General features: G+C 40.1%; 2 protein-coding genes across 2 annotated transcripts in view; one reads left to right on the top strand and one right to left on the bottom strand.

Moving 5' to 3' along the window:
- Positions 1 to 16320, top strand: part of angpt4 (angiopoietin 4) — a 71837-nt gene that overhangs the window by 14974 nt on the left and 40543 nt on the right. Inside the window, exons 2-5 of the mRNA XM_018702945.2 lie at positions 9424 to 9502; positions 11895 to 11981; positions 13762 to 13955; positions 14603 to 15473. Of these exons, the coding sequence (XP_018558461.1) occupies positions 15075 to 15473 (399 nt within the window). The 5' untranslated portion in view covers positions 9424 to 9502; positions 11895 to 11981; positions 13762 to 13955; positions 14603 to 15074. The remainder of the gene's footprint in view (positions 1 to 9423; positions 9503 to 11894; positions 11982 to 13761; positions 13956 to 14602; positions 15474 to 16320) is intronic.
- Positions 197 to 5189, bottom strand: LOC108901475 (CMRF35-like molecule 1). The gene is made up of 7 exons (XM_018702949.2): positions 4978 to 5189; positions 3965 to 4261; positions 3241 to 3603; positions 2326 to 2457; positions 2136 to 2216; positions 1834 to 1883; positions 197 to 1296 (listed from the first exon to the last, which is right to left on the bottom strand). Exons 1-7 carry the CDS (start codon positions 5018 to 5020, stop codon positions 1078 to 1080), a joined length of 1185 nt encoding a protein of 394 aa, XP_018558465.1. The 5' UTR covers positions 5021 to 5189; the 3' UTR covers positions 197 to 1077.

Genomic DNA, 16320 nt, shown 5'->3' with positions numbered 1-16320 from the left:
ATTAGTAGGTTTTCTAATCATTGCATTGTGTTGGCTACACACAATCTGTCTGAGAAAATGATCACCATCACTGTCAAAATGGTGACCACTGAGCTCCTTCTTCATTGTGACAAAGACGTATTAGTCTGAGGGTTGTTGTATGTTCCTTATTTAATTGCTTCATGTTATTTACACAGAGGAGGTAGACGATGCGATGAGCCTGTGATGTGACTTTTAGTTTTGATTTCATTAGGTTCCTGTGGTCTCCACAGTATTTTCAGCAAACCACAAATTATATAACGTTTCCCCTCTTTTTCTCAGCTGGTGTTGCTGTGAATCCTGTGATTAAAGCTTGAAGCAAAATGAATAATGTCACACATATTGTAAATGAAAAAAAATTAAGTATTCTAGTAAAGACAAAAGACAAAACAACCCATTCCCAAAAAAAGGTAGATATTGTTCCCCTTACATAACACATATAAGCACCACGAACACTTTAAACACTTTCCCAAAACACAGGGAAAAAGACAACCAACCAACCAAACAAACAAAGGATAGTACATATATTATAATGTATACATGTAGCATAATTTTTATACAGAGGGGTGACAGATTAAAGGAAAAATCTAAAAATGAGTGAAGCTAAATGACAGTGCCCATGACAGTGAGGGATCACTGAATGGTTTTAATGAGAATGAGTGACCAGATATCAACCCAGTTGAAGACCTATGTGAGCGACATGTTAGACAGCGCTCTGCACCACCATCAGCAAACACTGGCAGCTCCTGGTGGCCCCAATACCTTTTTAAGACACTTTATGTTGTTTTCACCATAAATACAGTCTTTTCAATAACATCTTGGTAACTGATTAGCTGTTTCTGTAAAATATATCAGGTTAACCCAAACTGTAAAAAAAGGTGTTTCCCTCAAAATTATACATAATCTTTTCATAAAAACATATTAAACCACAATGATACAGAGCGGGCAGTACTGTCTTTCCAACACAGTACATTTATTCTCTCTCTTAGAAATAAACAAACTGAAAACTGTCTGGACTTGTTCTACTGCAGCTTGTTGACAGTAGAATAAACAGGGGCTTCAGACACTGGATGGGTGATTGACAGTGGAGTAGGTCGGATGCTGGCCGCTGTCACTCACGGTAGAATACGTGTGACCACCATCTTCACCAGAGCCATTTTGAAACTGGACTTCGGAGTAAGGCGCAAAGGCAGAATGGTTTGTGGGAAAGTTGGCAGTGACATAAACTGTTTTTGGTTTCTGGAGGTTCTCTTGTATCTCTGCATAGCCATAATCTGTCTAGAATGAAAAATACAGCATGAATACCTTAAATACTTTTACTCTTTATAGCATCAAATAACAAATTAAAAACAGACTTATCAGGAAAACAAACACTTGAGCCCATGTCAGCATGATATAAATCAAAACCATCAGAAACCATATTTTTGAAATACCATGCTTTTGTTTCTTTTAGGGATATTTTTACTCCATAAAACAGAGGATGTACCCATTAGTCTGAGCTCTTCTAAGTGTCAAATAGCTGCTGTTAGCATGCTAACACTTTGCATCAAGAACATGCTATGCATTGTACCTGCTAGATAATCAGCATGCAATTTAGCATGCTGACACTAGCACTGAGCTGCTAGCATGGCTGTAGGCTTTGCTTTCTTATTTTATAACTTAACCATTGTTTATTCTCAGAAATGAGTGTTAGCTGAAATTCATGTTAACATCACTACAGTATGTTTTCTGGCAAGACTTTAGAGCTAATTCCTTGTAGCCCATTACAGACAGAATAAACAGAGTTCAATAATTCACAAAGTTATGTGCTCATACCTCTTTCTTGTTCTGTGCTCCAACATTTGTGTTTTTTGACACTTTATATCCTGGCAGAGAGGAGAATGAGGAAAGATCAGAAATGGAAGAAATTAACAAGTAAAAGAAACTAATCAACTACCCGGACCCATAGTACAGCTGACCAGGAATGAAACCACAGAGTTACACCTGCTTTTATTCACCAGTTTGTTATCATTTAATATGACTTAATGATTTGATGGTTGTGGGTCCATAGAGATGAACATGACACTGAGAGCTAGACAGATATCAAACTCTACACATGAAAAAGGTTAATCTCTTACGTTTGTACACGAGAACAAAAATAAGCACCAACACAGCGACACAGATGACCGCAATAATAAATCCAGGTATCCACAAGCCACCTGCAAGAGAAAACCACACAACTAAAGAACGACCAGCCGTTATGTAAGCATCGTCTTCCTCTTTGTCTTTATTTTGCTGCATTAGGTTTCAGAGAAAGAACTTTCTCACCTTGTCTCATAGCAGACACAGTAATTTGGGCAGTAGTCTGAGCAGTAGTTGACTGGGTTGAAGAGGTGGAAGCAGTAGAAGTTACAGTAACTGGTTGGTTGGAGGGCTTTGGTGGAGGAGTAGTTGTAGGCTCTGAAAATAGATAAAACAGATTATAGATAGAATGGCAAAATATAGTCACTGAGCACCTCATTAGGAACACCTGGACATCTGCTTATTCATGCAGTTCATGGTCAGGAGCTTTAGGTAATGTGATCAGTATGTTGTTGGTGCCTGGTTTGAGTATTTCTAACCTGCTGATCCTCAACAGTCTCTGGGGTTTACTCAGAGTAGTGCCAAAAACAACAACAACAACACCCAATGAGCAGTGGTTCTGTGGATAGAAACCATGGTCATCATGGTTATGGTGGGTGCTACCTCGCTAACCAAACGACCCAGAGAAACGGGAGAGATCCTAGTTCTGGCTGATGTTCGGTCACAGGAAACTAAAATGGATGGAGTAGGAAACACTGGCATAAGTTTACCACCCAGTGGAAAAATCTCTATTCTGTGGCATTTCCTTACAACAGTCTGTTACCTCCAGATGCTGCCACAGACAGAGTTTACAGAAATATTACCAGAGACGTGCTTTTGCTTTGATACTAAATCCTCCTACTGCTGAGACGCAAAATGAACCAAATGGAGAAGTTATGCAGTCGGGGAGGTGGACTCAGTGAAAACATCAGTGATGCTTAGTGCTCAAATGCAGTCAAGCTGGATGGACAGTGTTTGCCAGATGTTGGGTTTTTACACACTGGCAAAAAAGTGAACAGAAATTGTGACTTCTCATCCAAAAAAACAAGTATTCGTCAACATAATTGAGTCATGCCTTCATATATGATTAAACCTCAGAGGCTGCAGATGTTAATTACTCACGTTGAACCTTCAGATGTATTTTTTTGCGTGCTGCACGGTCTCCATTCTTTGCTTCCACTCCACACCAGTAGACACCTTCATCCTGTGAGGACACATGACTGATGGAAACGTTGAAACCCCCACTGATATCTGTGAGAGTGAAACTCCCATTTGACCTTTTAGGAGATTCTGTTGATAAAATGTCCTCACAGATGCCACGTGTATCTTTGCAGAAAAAATAGAGTCTGGACCTGTCCTCACTGGACCTTTTTTTACGGGAGTGTTTCCCTTTGGAGTGATTGTTTGAGTAATCACATGTGAAGTTGGTTTTAGCTGTTGTGTACACAGTTTGAGTAAATGGTGTCTGGCAGTGATGCGTCTCTACTGAAAAAAAAAAAGGGCAGAAAATGTCAGATTTATTATGTCATGATTTGTGATGTGTGCTTTATGAAAATTGATTTCTGTTTTTCAGACTTGGTCAGCTGCTGTATGTAGATGATAGAAGTGGAAATGTCAGTTCATGCATTTCTAATGTAATGACGTGTTATGGTGTTACATTTCTATTATTTCTTTTTTACATCTTTTTTTAGTGATGGCTTTACAAACCTAATTGACAGATACTACTACTACTACTGCAACTACTGCTAATAATAACAATAACAATAATAATAATAATAATAATAAACTACAAGAGAACAACAGAAAGTAATTAAAGTAATAAAAAACCACATGGAACATTTCTTACCTTTTTTCAATTTCACTTTTTCTAATGAGTCTCCGTTGTGAAATTTACATTTGTACTTCCCAAAGTCTTTAGATTCCAGTTGTTTGATGACCACCCTGAGATTTGTATTTTTTGTGTCATGGTACAGGGAATATCTCCCTTGGTGTTCCCACATATCATTTTTCTTGCATTGAATGGTTGTATCTCTGGGAGTATCTACTCTGATGTTTTGATTTTTTCCTTTTCTTACATCATATTTGCAGCTGAATTCAACCCATCCTTCTGAGCATCCCTTTACTTCATGATCGTCCCCACAGGCTGTTGATCAAAGAGAAAAGTTCACATCATGTCTGACACTGTAACAACCTCAGAGCTGTAAACTCTCTATCAACGAAACATCTGAATCATGCCAGGAAACAGACCTGGGTTAATCAGCAGATTACACAGGTGCTCAGTTAAACTTGTTTATGTATTTTTATATAGCGTAGTTATTCCTGAGTAGTTATTAGTTATTTCTAAACATGCAGAAAAGCTTCTGCTCCTAAAACCTCAGTATAGATTTTAAGATACAGTCCTGTTAGTTTATTAAGTTGTTAGAATTTGTGATTTTGTTTTTGTTGTATTATTAATGTTTTGGACTCATTTTAAGCCAGATGCTGCTGTTTGCTCTGCCACAGTGTCTTTTCAGATTCGACCACCTGGGGTCGCCAAAGTCAGACTTTTTTAAAAATCCTAGTGGCTTTAAAATTCAGGATAAAAATGGAAATAGGTTTGACTTTTAGTTTTAAATTAAACTTTTTTCCCCAAACATATCAGTTTGTTGGTTGGTTACTGGATTTATTGAGTTTTACAGTAGAATACTGCAAGACATTATATTACTCTAAGAGCTCTACTCATATTTGTGGCTGTAGTGAAGTAACAGAAAACATTTTTGACCAGACCACACAATATGTTGAATTTTGTATAGCAGCAGTTTGTTATGTAACATTTATCGGCCTGTAACATGAGAAATCAGGGAGCGTTAATGTTGTTACCTGTCATTAGTGAGAGGATGAGTAGGAGAAAACTCTTCATCATGTTGGTTTTGGATGCTCAGTCGGATTATTTAACTCCAGTTAGTTATTTCACTTTCCTCCTGTTGGTTTGTCTCTGCAGCCAGTTGTTCTCAGTGTCGTGTTTCGTCTATCCCTGTCTTATCTTATATCTAAAAATGTCTCGCCCAGCTGTCCTTCCCCTTTTTTTCTTCCTCAATTCACCTTTCTTCTTCACATTGACAGGAAACAGAGAGAGAGCAAGAGGGAGAGAGAGAGAGGAAGTCCTTGACTGACACAATATATCAACAATATTAGAGTAATAGTAATGATTACTAAGTAAGTAGTGATAATGATAATAGACTTTATTTGTGTAGCACCATTCCTATAGACAGCTCAGTTCAAACTACTTCACATCAAAAGAAATTACATGCACTTAGTGCTTCACATGAAAACAGTTAAGAGTTAACAATTAGAGATAAAATTGACAAAGGTAGATTGTAGCATTAAAAAACAATAAAACCCATCAAAAGATGTAATGTAATAAGGATAAATTCCACACAATCGAATTGAATTACATAAAATGCATAAGATACAGACTACTGACACTGAGAGACTTCAGCTCATCTAAAACTCTGCAGCTACTAACCAGAAGAGGAGAGAGTACATCACTCCAGTTTCAGCAGTTCTAGACTTCCTGTAACATTTAGAATCAATTTTAAATTGACAGAGCCTTAAATGGGCTAGGTCCAGGATACACTGCTGGACCTAGCAGAGATGTATAGTTGTGTGTCATCAGCATAAGTATGGACACAAACATCTCTCTAATGATGATTTCCAAGACTGACATACAACTGTCTCCCTTTGATAAAATGGTCAGAGTGTTACTCTTCTTCACTATGAGTTTTACAGCTGTTTTGAAGGTGCCTGGGGAAATTCCAGTTTGAAGTGATGTATTGATAATCTGCAACACATTCACTGAAATACTGATGAAGAAGATGTTGTAGGTACAGGGTCAGTACATGAGGTGGAAGGGCTACAAATTATACTCAGATCCTACATGAACTAGTAGGTGGATGGAGGGTTTAGCAGTGTTTGTTCATTTGAAACTAGAAGCTGTCCTAAACTGACAAAGCTTCACAGAGAAATGAGGAAACTGACATCAGCAAAGGTGATAACTGTCATGATAACATGTCCTCCTGTCATGTAGGAGTTGTTTTTTTCCAACATTGCATCATTAGCTGTACGAAGGTAATCTATATAAAACCAACAGGATATGAAACACATTGCACTCCCACCCGTGGCAGAAAACCACAGAAACGCTGCCGATGACTTGAAAAACAGAATCTTATATCTCACTTCTCAAGTTATAACAAGTGTGACTGCTCTTCCTTTGTGGAGCAGCCGGTGTCTGAAGTAGTCCAAAATGATGCAGAGTCAAAATGGGGAAGCTAGAGCTGAGAGCAATCAATCATACGTCATGTATCAAGGAAGATGCCATGTTCACTTACAGGTTCGATTGCGAAAACGTGGGTTACAAATGTGATCGCAAGCGAGGCACCAACCAGGCTCCTGTTAATCCACCAGTGCTCAACAACAGGACGTGTGACGCAATAAAGTGTGAAGCAATAAAAACATGATAACGATGGTTGTGGAAGAAACCATTAAAGGAGTAAAGTAAGTCCTCACCCTGACCTCCTGTGCTGACACCTACGATTTAAGACCATCTCTCACAGCTAATAACACAGATCATTTTTCTGGACAATCCTCTCTGGGTATTTTGGCCTCACGGCACACCCGCCTTATTTCGAGAAAAGGAAAAAAAAAGCTAATGGTTTTTGGCCGGTGCTGCGCGTTCAGAGTCTGATAACGTACATCATCATCATCTGCTCCAAGTGAAACATGGAACAATGGCTGAGTGTGTGTTATGGGTTTATGAGTGTTTTTGCGAATCTGGAACGAAAACAGAGATAAGATAGAGTATTTTATATGGTTAGGGGTCTGCAGAGCAAATCCAAGCACTCAGACACACACACATGCTGAGCTGATTGTGTTTGTAAAGACTCTGGCTGTGATTTATTGTGATTTATTAGTTATTTATGATCTGCTGGTGAGAAGAACATTTACAAGGGCGATTGACCAAGAGGCCAGCAACCTGATATGTGATGGATTTAGTGTTTTTTTCTTGTTTGTTTATCTTCTGTTTGGTGTTTTGTGTGGCTATAGAGGTATGTTACATCTTGTTATCACTTTAAGTCCAGGTGTTACATACAATACATAAAGATGCATTATAGAAGGATAATGATCTGATTACATCTCCAGAGCTCAGTCGTTTCAGCCTTTCGTAGCTGCCTTGTGAAACCCATGAATTCCAGAGATGTCAGCTTTTCTTGAGCAAAGACAAACAGCTCTGTTTTCAGCTATGTGACAGTATATTTTCAGATTTGTTTTATTGGCTCAAGAAGTAGAAACATTTTCTCAAACTGGAATTATTTGCCTCGCAGTCGTACGCCTTAGCCAAACCAGAATAACACCAACCACAACAAGCACTGTTCACCTTTTTTTGCGTTGATGAACAGAAAGATGAACAAAAGGATGATTTTATAATGAGCGATAATTCTTCTAAAACATCTCTGTGATAGGTTTACGCTGCTGTATTGTTACAGAAGAATGTGTGATGGTATGAAGCATGAGAGCTGCAGTCGTTATGCCCCTGATATTTCGGAGAGCGTAGGCGCTTTACTGTGAAGTTTGATTGATGAGGGTTAATGTTACCCTGCAGTTAGGGGAGCTGTAGAGTGTTTACTCTGGGATTTAAAAGCCTGTCAGTAACCACCGGCTGCAGGGTGACCTCCTGCAAACTCCACTCTGTATCTGTCAAACGCTCATCTACCTCAACCACCATCTATACCTGACCACAACAATACCAGACGCTCTGTGCATGATGTGTAATGTGATGCATCCTTTTTAAATAAATACTTGTTGTGTTAAATGCCACTAAAACAGGCAAATAATCTCAGTTTGAGGATTAATCTCTTTGTTTGTCTCTGTGTTGTTGATTTGCTGAGCAACCTTGTTAATCTTCATAGCTGCTCTTATCAGGTTTTGAATTACTTTTGTGATACAGTTAGAACAAAGCAGATAATACAGTATAAACATGTTCATCACTAATGGTGGGAAACCTTCCTCCATTAATGCCAAGCTTTTGAAATCTCTGAAAAGCTGAAGTCTTTGTGAAGACATAAGTACAGTAAACCCCCCCCTCTTTGTAAAGTAATGATATGTTTTAACTCCCTCCCTGGAAACATCTCTGTCTCCTTTTTCTTTCACACGGACAGAAACACTTGACGAGGAGATTAGTTTACATGCTATACATATAAACTATGAGACATTTTCATTAAATAAAACATTATTATCTCTTCAAGAAAATGCCTGACCTCTTTATTTCATCAAGCTTAATGGAAGAAATCCCATGAATTGCTCTAAAACTATTAGATATTATCACTTTGTGCATTCCAGGAGTTTTTTTTCTTTGCCTTTAACCTGCCTATTACAGTAAATCTTTTCCTACATTTCCCAGAATGCCTTTTGAGGCTATAGCTGGTGAGGGACTGTCACTCGGTAAATCTATAATTATCTATTATTATTTAGTGAAACGAGAACCACCTGCTGGTCATTTCTGATGATGGATGTGATCTGCTCTGGTTCTTCTGCTCTCTCCTTCACTTGCACAGAGAGGTCAGAGGTCACGGTCAACTCCAACACTCCATGTTGAGGAGTTTGTGTTGGAGTGTAGCTACAGGCAGAATTTTACACTGAGCAGTTTTCTTTTCTTTTTTTTTTTTGTTTAATTTTTTTAACATCACTTTTTTCAAATGAAGAGAAATCTCAACGTGGAATGAAACTACACAAATAAACCACTGCCAGTATGCCGCTTCGGTTTATTTGTATTTAATAATATTTGTCAGTTTCGCCTCATGTTACTTAGCAACATGATATCCTGGAAGTATTGAAGGAATCGCTGCAGCTTAAAAAAGATCAAAACCATCATAATGTCACGACTCCCTCAGATAGACGGCTTCGCTCGAAGCCATAAAATCTCCAGTCGGCAGTTTGAGGCCCTGGGCCCTTTAAAGTGTGGCTCAATTCATCTTTGAGATGTTTCATGTAAAATGATAAATAATGGCTTAATCTCCTTTAATCTTTTTCTCAGAGAAGTTCCACAGATATGATTGAATGACCATAATAACAGCGCTTACAATCTTCAAGATAAACACAGACAAACATTGGAACTCTGCTTGTTAGATAGAAAAAGCTGTAGAGTGACTGATCCCAGTTTGGTCAAAGGTTTTCTGCACAGATTTTTAGTTTCAAAACATGGTCACTAGGAGCAGGTAACTAACAGAGTTTTTTAAAGAATATTTTCAATCTTATTTTCCCGTCTTTTAGGTGCGGCATGGAGTGGTGTACCTGACGACCACAAACAGCTGCTGCAAAGGAAACAAACAGTGCAACTCTCCACGTCAAAGTATGTCCGCTAAAGTTCTTGTTTTTACCACTGACAGGCTCAGATTGTTGTTCTAAGTGTCTGACAACATTATGGATAGGATTCCTGCAGAGATAGACCTCTTTATTAAAGAGTAAGATCTTTTTTAGAACATCCAGTTGGCTTTTTGTGGAGGGAAACAGGGTGATGCTAACTTCAGGGTAGGACTACAAAAATACCCCTGCACCACTATATTAGTTTTGAGAGAAGGCGACTTCCCAACTTCTATAAAGTGCATAACTGTAGTAGTGAAAACATGTAGAATTCATCAACATGTTTGATTTTTGCAGCAGTAGCTCTGAGCCACGTGCAACATCAAACAGCTTGCTGGCATCTTAGGTTATTTTTATCTCTCTGCCTCAAATACAAATTTTATTCTGTTTCTTGTTGTGTTGAACGTGGTGAACACAGTGAGAACATGATGTGAGAGGTTAGAGTGAACACAACAAGCTAAATTCAGACAAAACACATCAAAAAATCATCTTGTTTTTCCTCACGTTTTATGCAATACAAGCAAGCGTGTTGTTCTTCCCTAAACTGATCTTTCATGAGAGAAATTAAACCTCAAAAATTCAAACAGGAAGAGTGATGAGTCAGAAAACTGTCACCAGATGACAAAACTATACCAAACCTTGATGTGGTAAATGTGTTCAACAGCAAAGAAAGGAGGAAGAAGAAGAGAGAAGCCAGATCCTGGACCAAAAAAAAAAAAAAGTTTAGATAAAAAAATGGAGACATAGCTGAAATCAAATCCTGGAATAAAAAAAAAAACACATCCTCATCTATCTATCCGTTCCCACAGGGGGAAGGTGAAAGGGCTGGTTCATGACTCATGTGCCCTCTGTTATTCCTGATATCAGCCTGAATAGACCAAAGTGCAGACACCACCCGGACACAGAACTGGACAGGATAGAAATATCTCATGGCATGTCCTTCTAATCCTCTTTGGCATCCTGAGATGGCTGCAGTTGAGATTTTGTAATGCAGTCACCAAGAGGGGGGATTAACTTTTCATGTTCGTGTGTGTAGAAACTCGTTCCTCCTTCAGCAGAAGTAAATTGGATTTGATCTGATTTCAGTGACTTCATCAAAATTCTGTAAAAATGTGAAGAGAAACAAGAACTTTTCCCACGTTTGGTTCTTCAGTTCTTGGATCCTTGTGCATCAAGAGAGACTTTGTACTTGTGCCATGACACACAGGTCTCCTTCCAACAACATTTGGTACCAACATGGAGGTTGAATGTCGAAATAACGAGGAGGAGAAGGAGTCTCACCTCATCAGCTGATAAGCACTCATCCTAAATAAACTCCCAACTTAAGCTGAAGCCATTCTGACTAATAACAGACCTCTACTGGCAGGATGAGTAAAGGCTGGACAGAAACTGCTATATGTATTCTATGTTCTGTTGTATTCAGAGGCGATTATTAACAGAGGAGTCACCAGGACATGGTCAGGACATTACACCAGAGACCAGATCTACAACCAAAGTCTCGTCTGTGGTTTAGGCAGCAAAAGCACTTTAAAGTTGGGGAAGGATTCTGAATTCAACCAGACCGCAATTTTTCACCAACCTCAACCAAGAGCTGTGAGAGTTTCTGATATTTTGGCAGTAAACAAACAAACAGGTTGTCCGAGAACATTTTACTGTATTTGCAACTTGACAGCTATGTAAATTAACAATATATCTGCATCACATAACAGAAAACGTAATCTGGTCATAATGTTTCAAGGAGACAGGGTTGATGACAAATATTATCTCATACTTTAGTGGCTAAATCCAAAGAACATTGGTTCATGTTGGGGAATTCATCTTCTCTACATACATTTCATACATTGGTTAAAGAACCAGTATGTATCATTTATGGGCAGAAATTAGATTTGATATACTTAAGTCTGAGTATACCCAGCTAGAATTAATAATTGTCGTGTTTCCGTTCACTTACAAGGAGTCATTTCTACATAGGGGAGTGGGTCCTCTTGCATATTGTCTGCCATGTTTCTACAGTAGGCCAGAATGGACAAACTGAACCAAACAGTGACTCTATGTAGGGCGTTATGCATTGACATCTGCAGCTTGTATATGGAAGACAAAGACGGTATATAAACAAACCTGTTCACCTGACAGACTAGTCGATGTAGTAGTTGATGCCATTTTGTCACCTGACAGCCACTGTAGACTCTCCAACACGGTTAGGAAGGGAGGGGTGACCACTAGATGTCACTAAATCCTACACACTGGTCCTTTAATTAGCATTCTGGGGACTGATGAAGTTTGTTACAGAAAGGGATTGTTGGCTCGATCAGTATTTACATGACTGAGGGTTTTTATTGCATGTTTTAATTTTTTCACTTTAACCTTTTACTGTTTTTCAGTAAAGACTTGATGATGCTCAGCAGGGTTGACAGCGAATATCCATCCATCCATCCATCCATCCATCCATCCATCCATCTACTCAGTGTGTAAGTATAAAACCCTCCCTCTGCCTCTCCCCATCACCTGCTGCTGTTTGATGATCAGGTGATTGTTCAGGGTCATACCTGCCACCTCATTTAAACTAGTTTGGTTACCCTTGCTCCTTCATAACAAGCAGCATGGCCAAATGGAGAGCAGCCAAAGTCCCAAAACCACACAACAACAAATCCACACGGCCTTGGTTGCTAGTGCAGAGAGCACAAACATGGCACAGAGTGAAAAAGCAACAGAGGAGTCTCACAGCGAAACTGTACTTTTGAGCCAGATCATACAACTGGAGCCAAAAACAACCTATTTGAGAGCAGCTTCACCACGTTCAGCCTGACAAAAAACCAAATAAAGTTTGTTTGTGCTGTGTTAGTATGACACACCTGGGGAATGAGAAAACTTCAGCTTCCTTTGAGTGTCAAAACAATCTTTGTATTCATATATCATTAGATTGTAGCTCTGAATTATTTCTGTCTGATGGCTTTGATTAGTCTTTACACAGTTTTTATGTAGCTCTTGTTTTTTATTTTAGGCTGCATCATCTTTTTCTTGTTTTCAGAAACAGTCAGTATTTTCTGTGGCTCTGCCTGGACCGTAGCTCATTCAGATATCATCACTAATACATAAATAAAAACGACGTAATTAAAGCCTTAAAGTAAATCTCACAGTATTTCGTAGCTGCGAGAGTCTAAACAGAATCATAAAACAGTTTAATAAAGCTGGAGTCACTACAAGTGGATATTGTGCTGCAAGATCTGATATTTTGGTGGAAAACAAACATGTTGTCTGTGAACATTTTACTGATAGGTTCTGTATCAACATGCTGTATTCGCAACTTTCCAAATACGTAAATTAACAACGTATTCTCATTACATTACACAAGTGAAGATGTGTCCTAAATACCATTGTCTGGTGGTCAGCTATCCACCCAACACCCACACGGTTTTGAGACTGTAGCACTCAGGCTTATTAACCTCTGCGCTCACAAAAAAAGGTGAATTAAAACTCATATATTTTGGCCTCTGGTGGCACCGAGAACTAAGTGGAAGCTTTTTACCTCGACATGAAAGAGTTTGATCACGTGTATTGAATGCAAAGAGAAAGAGAAACAATGCAAAATAGAGGATTTTGTGCAGGAACACCAGCTCTATGTCTCATAGCTCTGTGCATCAGGCTCTCCATCCACTCCTGTTCCCATGAGAATGATCTCTGGTCGGGGGCAGAAGCCATTCGCTGTGTAACCCCTCTGCCTTCCCCCAAAGGACCAATTGGCTAACATTAAGAGAAGGACCCGTCCCCGCCAAAACTAAGACGCACTGTACGCCGCAGCACAGCAGTAACAGTAGACCGAGGTCAGGCCGAGCTGAAAAATAGACTGCATTATATCAAAATAAATAAGTGGGTGGGGGTGAGATGGTGAGAGCAGCTTTTTGTCCTTGTGTACTCTTTGATGAGCTGAGGCTGGTGCAGTAACACAATATACTCAAGAGAAATCTTGCCTTGCTCTTTTGTGTCCTTGCTTCCCGTTATTCTTTAAAGTTGAGATGTCACTTTAAATACATTCTAGGGTTTTTATCTGCAAGTGTGTCTTTTATCGCTCTGTAAAAGTATTTTATCTGTATTTGTATCAATTAGCTTCTGCAGAACAGTTTATCGCTACACAAATAAACTCAATAATTGACATCTCACATTGTCCCACCACATGTAGAGCTTGTGTTTCACAAGCCTGGGCCCAAGCCATCTGTCTGGAACTAATCTTTGTATGTATTTCCATGTTAGTGTGCAGAGCAGCGGGACAGATGTGAGGCAGAGGCAGAGAGAAGGTACCTCCAGCGACAGAGAGTCAGAGCGGGACTGGTTCACCTCGGCCCCCTGATCTCCCACGATGCCCCGGAGCGTGGCTGTGTTCAGAGGACAAAGTCAAATCTCCAGCTTCCAGTTGCTGACTCAGTATGAATACAATACCATACAAGGTAGAGCTGGAAGATCAGTCAGGAAAGAAGATTACAGCAGCTGCTAAACCCTGTTCAGATCTCCCTTTCTTCCTCTATCTGCCCATTTCTTTCTGTCTTTCAAGTCTGTCACTATTTAACTTTCTTTTCCTGCCCTCTCTTTTTCAGTGTTTGTCTATTTCTCTTATCTTTTTCACTCCCTTTATCTTCCCCCCTTTTACTTTTTCTGGCTACTTCTCATTCCTTTCTTCTCCCACAAATAGAGAGGGTACGCTAATAGAGCTCCCTCAGGTCTCCTGTCCCTCCACTCCTCCCTCTTCTTCTCCATCTCTCCTCCTCCCCCCTCTTCCCTCACTCCCTCCCTCACTACTTTTTCTCAGCCAGCCCCAGATAAGAAGGGGGCAGAAGCATTTCTCTTTGGCCACTTCTGAAACTGGAGCCACCAGCAAAGGATGGGAAGAAAAAAAGATTGTGTTTTTCCTCTCTTCTTTATTCTTTTATTCCTGGACGTTTGAGGAGTGGGAAGTCCATTTTAGTCATCTTTCATTTACATGCAACTCTAAATCTCTTTTTCTCATGTTGCAACTTTCTTTTTATTCTCTAAATCAGTTTGGACATTCACTATTCCCCATCCTCAAATCATTTCTGCTCTCTTTTTTCCCCCCCAGATTTTTATCTTCTTAGCCTTCCCTCGATCCTGATTTTCCTGAGAGAGACTGGACCTGCACCTGGTGCATTAAGGAGAGGAGTTAGTTTCTAGAAAACCATGACAGACCTGCCCAGGGTCAAATCAATGGACCCATCCTGAAAAATCTTTATCAGCAAGACGAACCTGAACACAGAGGAGGAAATTCAAGGACAAAAGAAGAGGAAGAGAGACGAAAGGAGATGGATGTCAGTTCAATGTGAGACCGAAGAGCAGGTGTCACTCTCTGTTTCTGCACTGCAAAAAAGAGAACAAGCTGAAGAGACTTGGGTCAAGATCAGATCTCATGGATTGAGTGGTAGGTGCAGAGACTCATGCATGAATCCTGCACACACATGTTGTCATAAGGTGAATTAGGGTCAAAGCGTGAACGAGCCTCTCTTGACCTTCTTCGCACTGAGAGAAAACACTTTAACACAGTTGAGAAGAGCATCATGCACAGTTTAAATCTCAGCCGGGGGTTCTTGGTCCTCCTGCTGCTCTGGACCTTGTCAGTCGTCGCTGATTCAGTCGGTGTAACGAGTGCAGAGCGAGGAGGAGCTGGAAGAAGCCAGAGAAGAGGAGGTGGCGGTGGCGGCGGGGGAGGAGGTGCAGACAAAAGGAAGAAGTACCACCGCATCCAACATGGCCAGTGCAGCTACACCTTCATCCTCCCAGAGCTGGACGGATGCCAGGCCGGAGGATCGCCAACGCAGACCGAACAGTACGGTGGCTCTCGCAGCAGGGCGAGCATCGTGCAGAGAGACTCGCCGCCAGTAGACGGGGACTGGTCGGCTCGGAAGCTGCAGCGCCTGGAGAGCACGATGGAGAACAACACGCAGTGGCTGCAGAAGGTAAGAGACAAACAGTCTTCTTATGTTTTGTGCATCATGGTGTAACTCATAGAAAAGACAAGTACGTTGACAGGTCAAGAAAAAAAGATGATGCATTCCCTTCTTAGCTTTGCATCCGTATTGAGGACAGATGAAAGTTTTGGCGCTTTCGACATTCATTGAAAAGGTTCAGTAGAAAGTTTGTAGAGCTTTTGATTTATACTCTCAAGTGTTTCGCATTACTGCTTCAGTATAACCACGTAATCTTTAGCCAAACATGCCACTGGGTACATGCAACAGGAGAAAATGGTAGAGTGTGTTGGATTCTTGATATGGCATACGTGTGTGTGTGTGTGTGTGTGTGTGTGTGTTACCACATGCTGTAGATGGATGCTCTGTCCTGGACTGTTAAACTGCCCTGATAAACCTGGAGAAACAAAACATTATGTGTTGAAAAGAAAATATGTGTTGGACATGGACGAGTGCTGTGACTCAGGATTCTTTCAACACACACTACATTTGCTCAGCAGCTGTATATCGCAGTGTGTGTGTATCTGTGTGTGTTGTTACTGTAGATTGTAACGGCTTAGAGTTTGTTTTGAGCTCATTTGTAGGTCCGAGATCAAAGTTTTGGGTTATGACTCTGGATGAGTGGCAGCTGGTTTCAGTCAGGAGAAAAGCAATGAATGTTTCCTCCTGTTTGTCCCTAACAAACTATAATAATTCCATCTGTTTCAGTAGAGCTCTGACTATACGCTGCATAATGAAAGCCATAGTAAAACCTTGTTCCCTCATTATCTTTCATCTGCTCTGCAGAGAATTCTTGTCATACAAAGTCATTAACATGCTGCACTGAAAAACTGACCAC

The sequence above is a fragment of the Lates calcarifer genome, linkage group LG12, assembly GCF_001640805.2.
Source record: "Lates calcarifer isolate ASB-BC8 linkage group LG12, TLL_Latcal_v3, whole genome shotgun sequence".
Classification (NCBI taxonomy): domain Eukaryota; kingdom Metazoa; phylum Chordata; class Actinopteri; family Centropomidae; genus Lates; species Lates calcarifer.
The sequence above is the reverse complement of the archived record's forward strand: the minus strand, read 5'-3'. Positions and strand labels throughout refer to the sequence as shown.

Coding starts and splice junctions, on each gene's coding strand:
- LOC108901475 (XM_018702949.2), bottom strand. CDS start 5,020: ATGATGAAGAGTTTTCTCCTACTCATCCTCTCACTAATGACAG. Junction 2,217..2,325: donor TGTGTCTGCTATGAGACAAG/GTGAGAAAGTTC, acceptor TTTCTCTTGCAG/GTGGCTTGTGGATACCTGGA. Junction 1,884..2,135: donor TTTTGTTCTCGTGTACAAAC/GTAAGAGATTAA, acceptor CCTCTCTGCCAG/GATATAAAGTGTCAAAAAAC.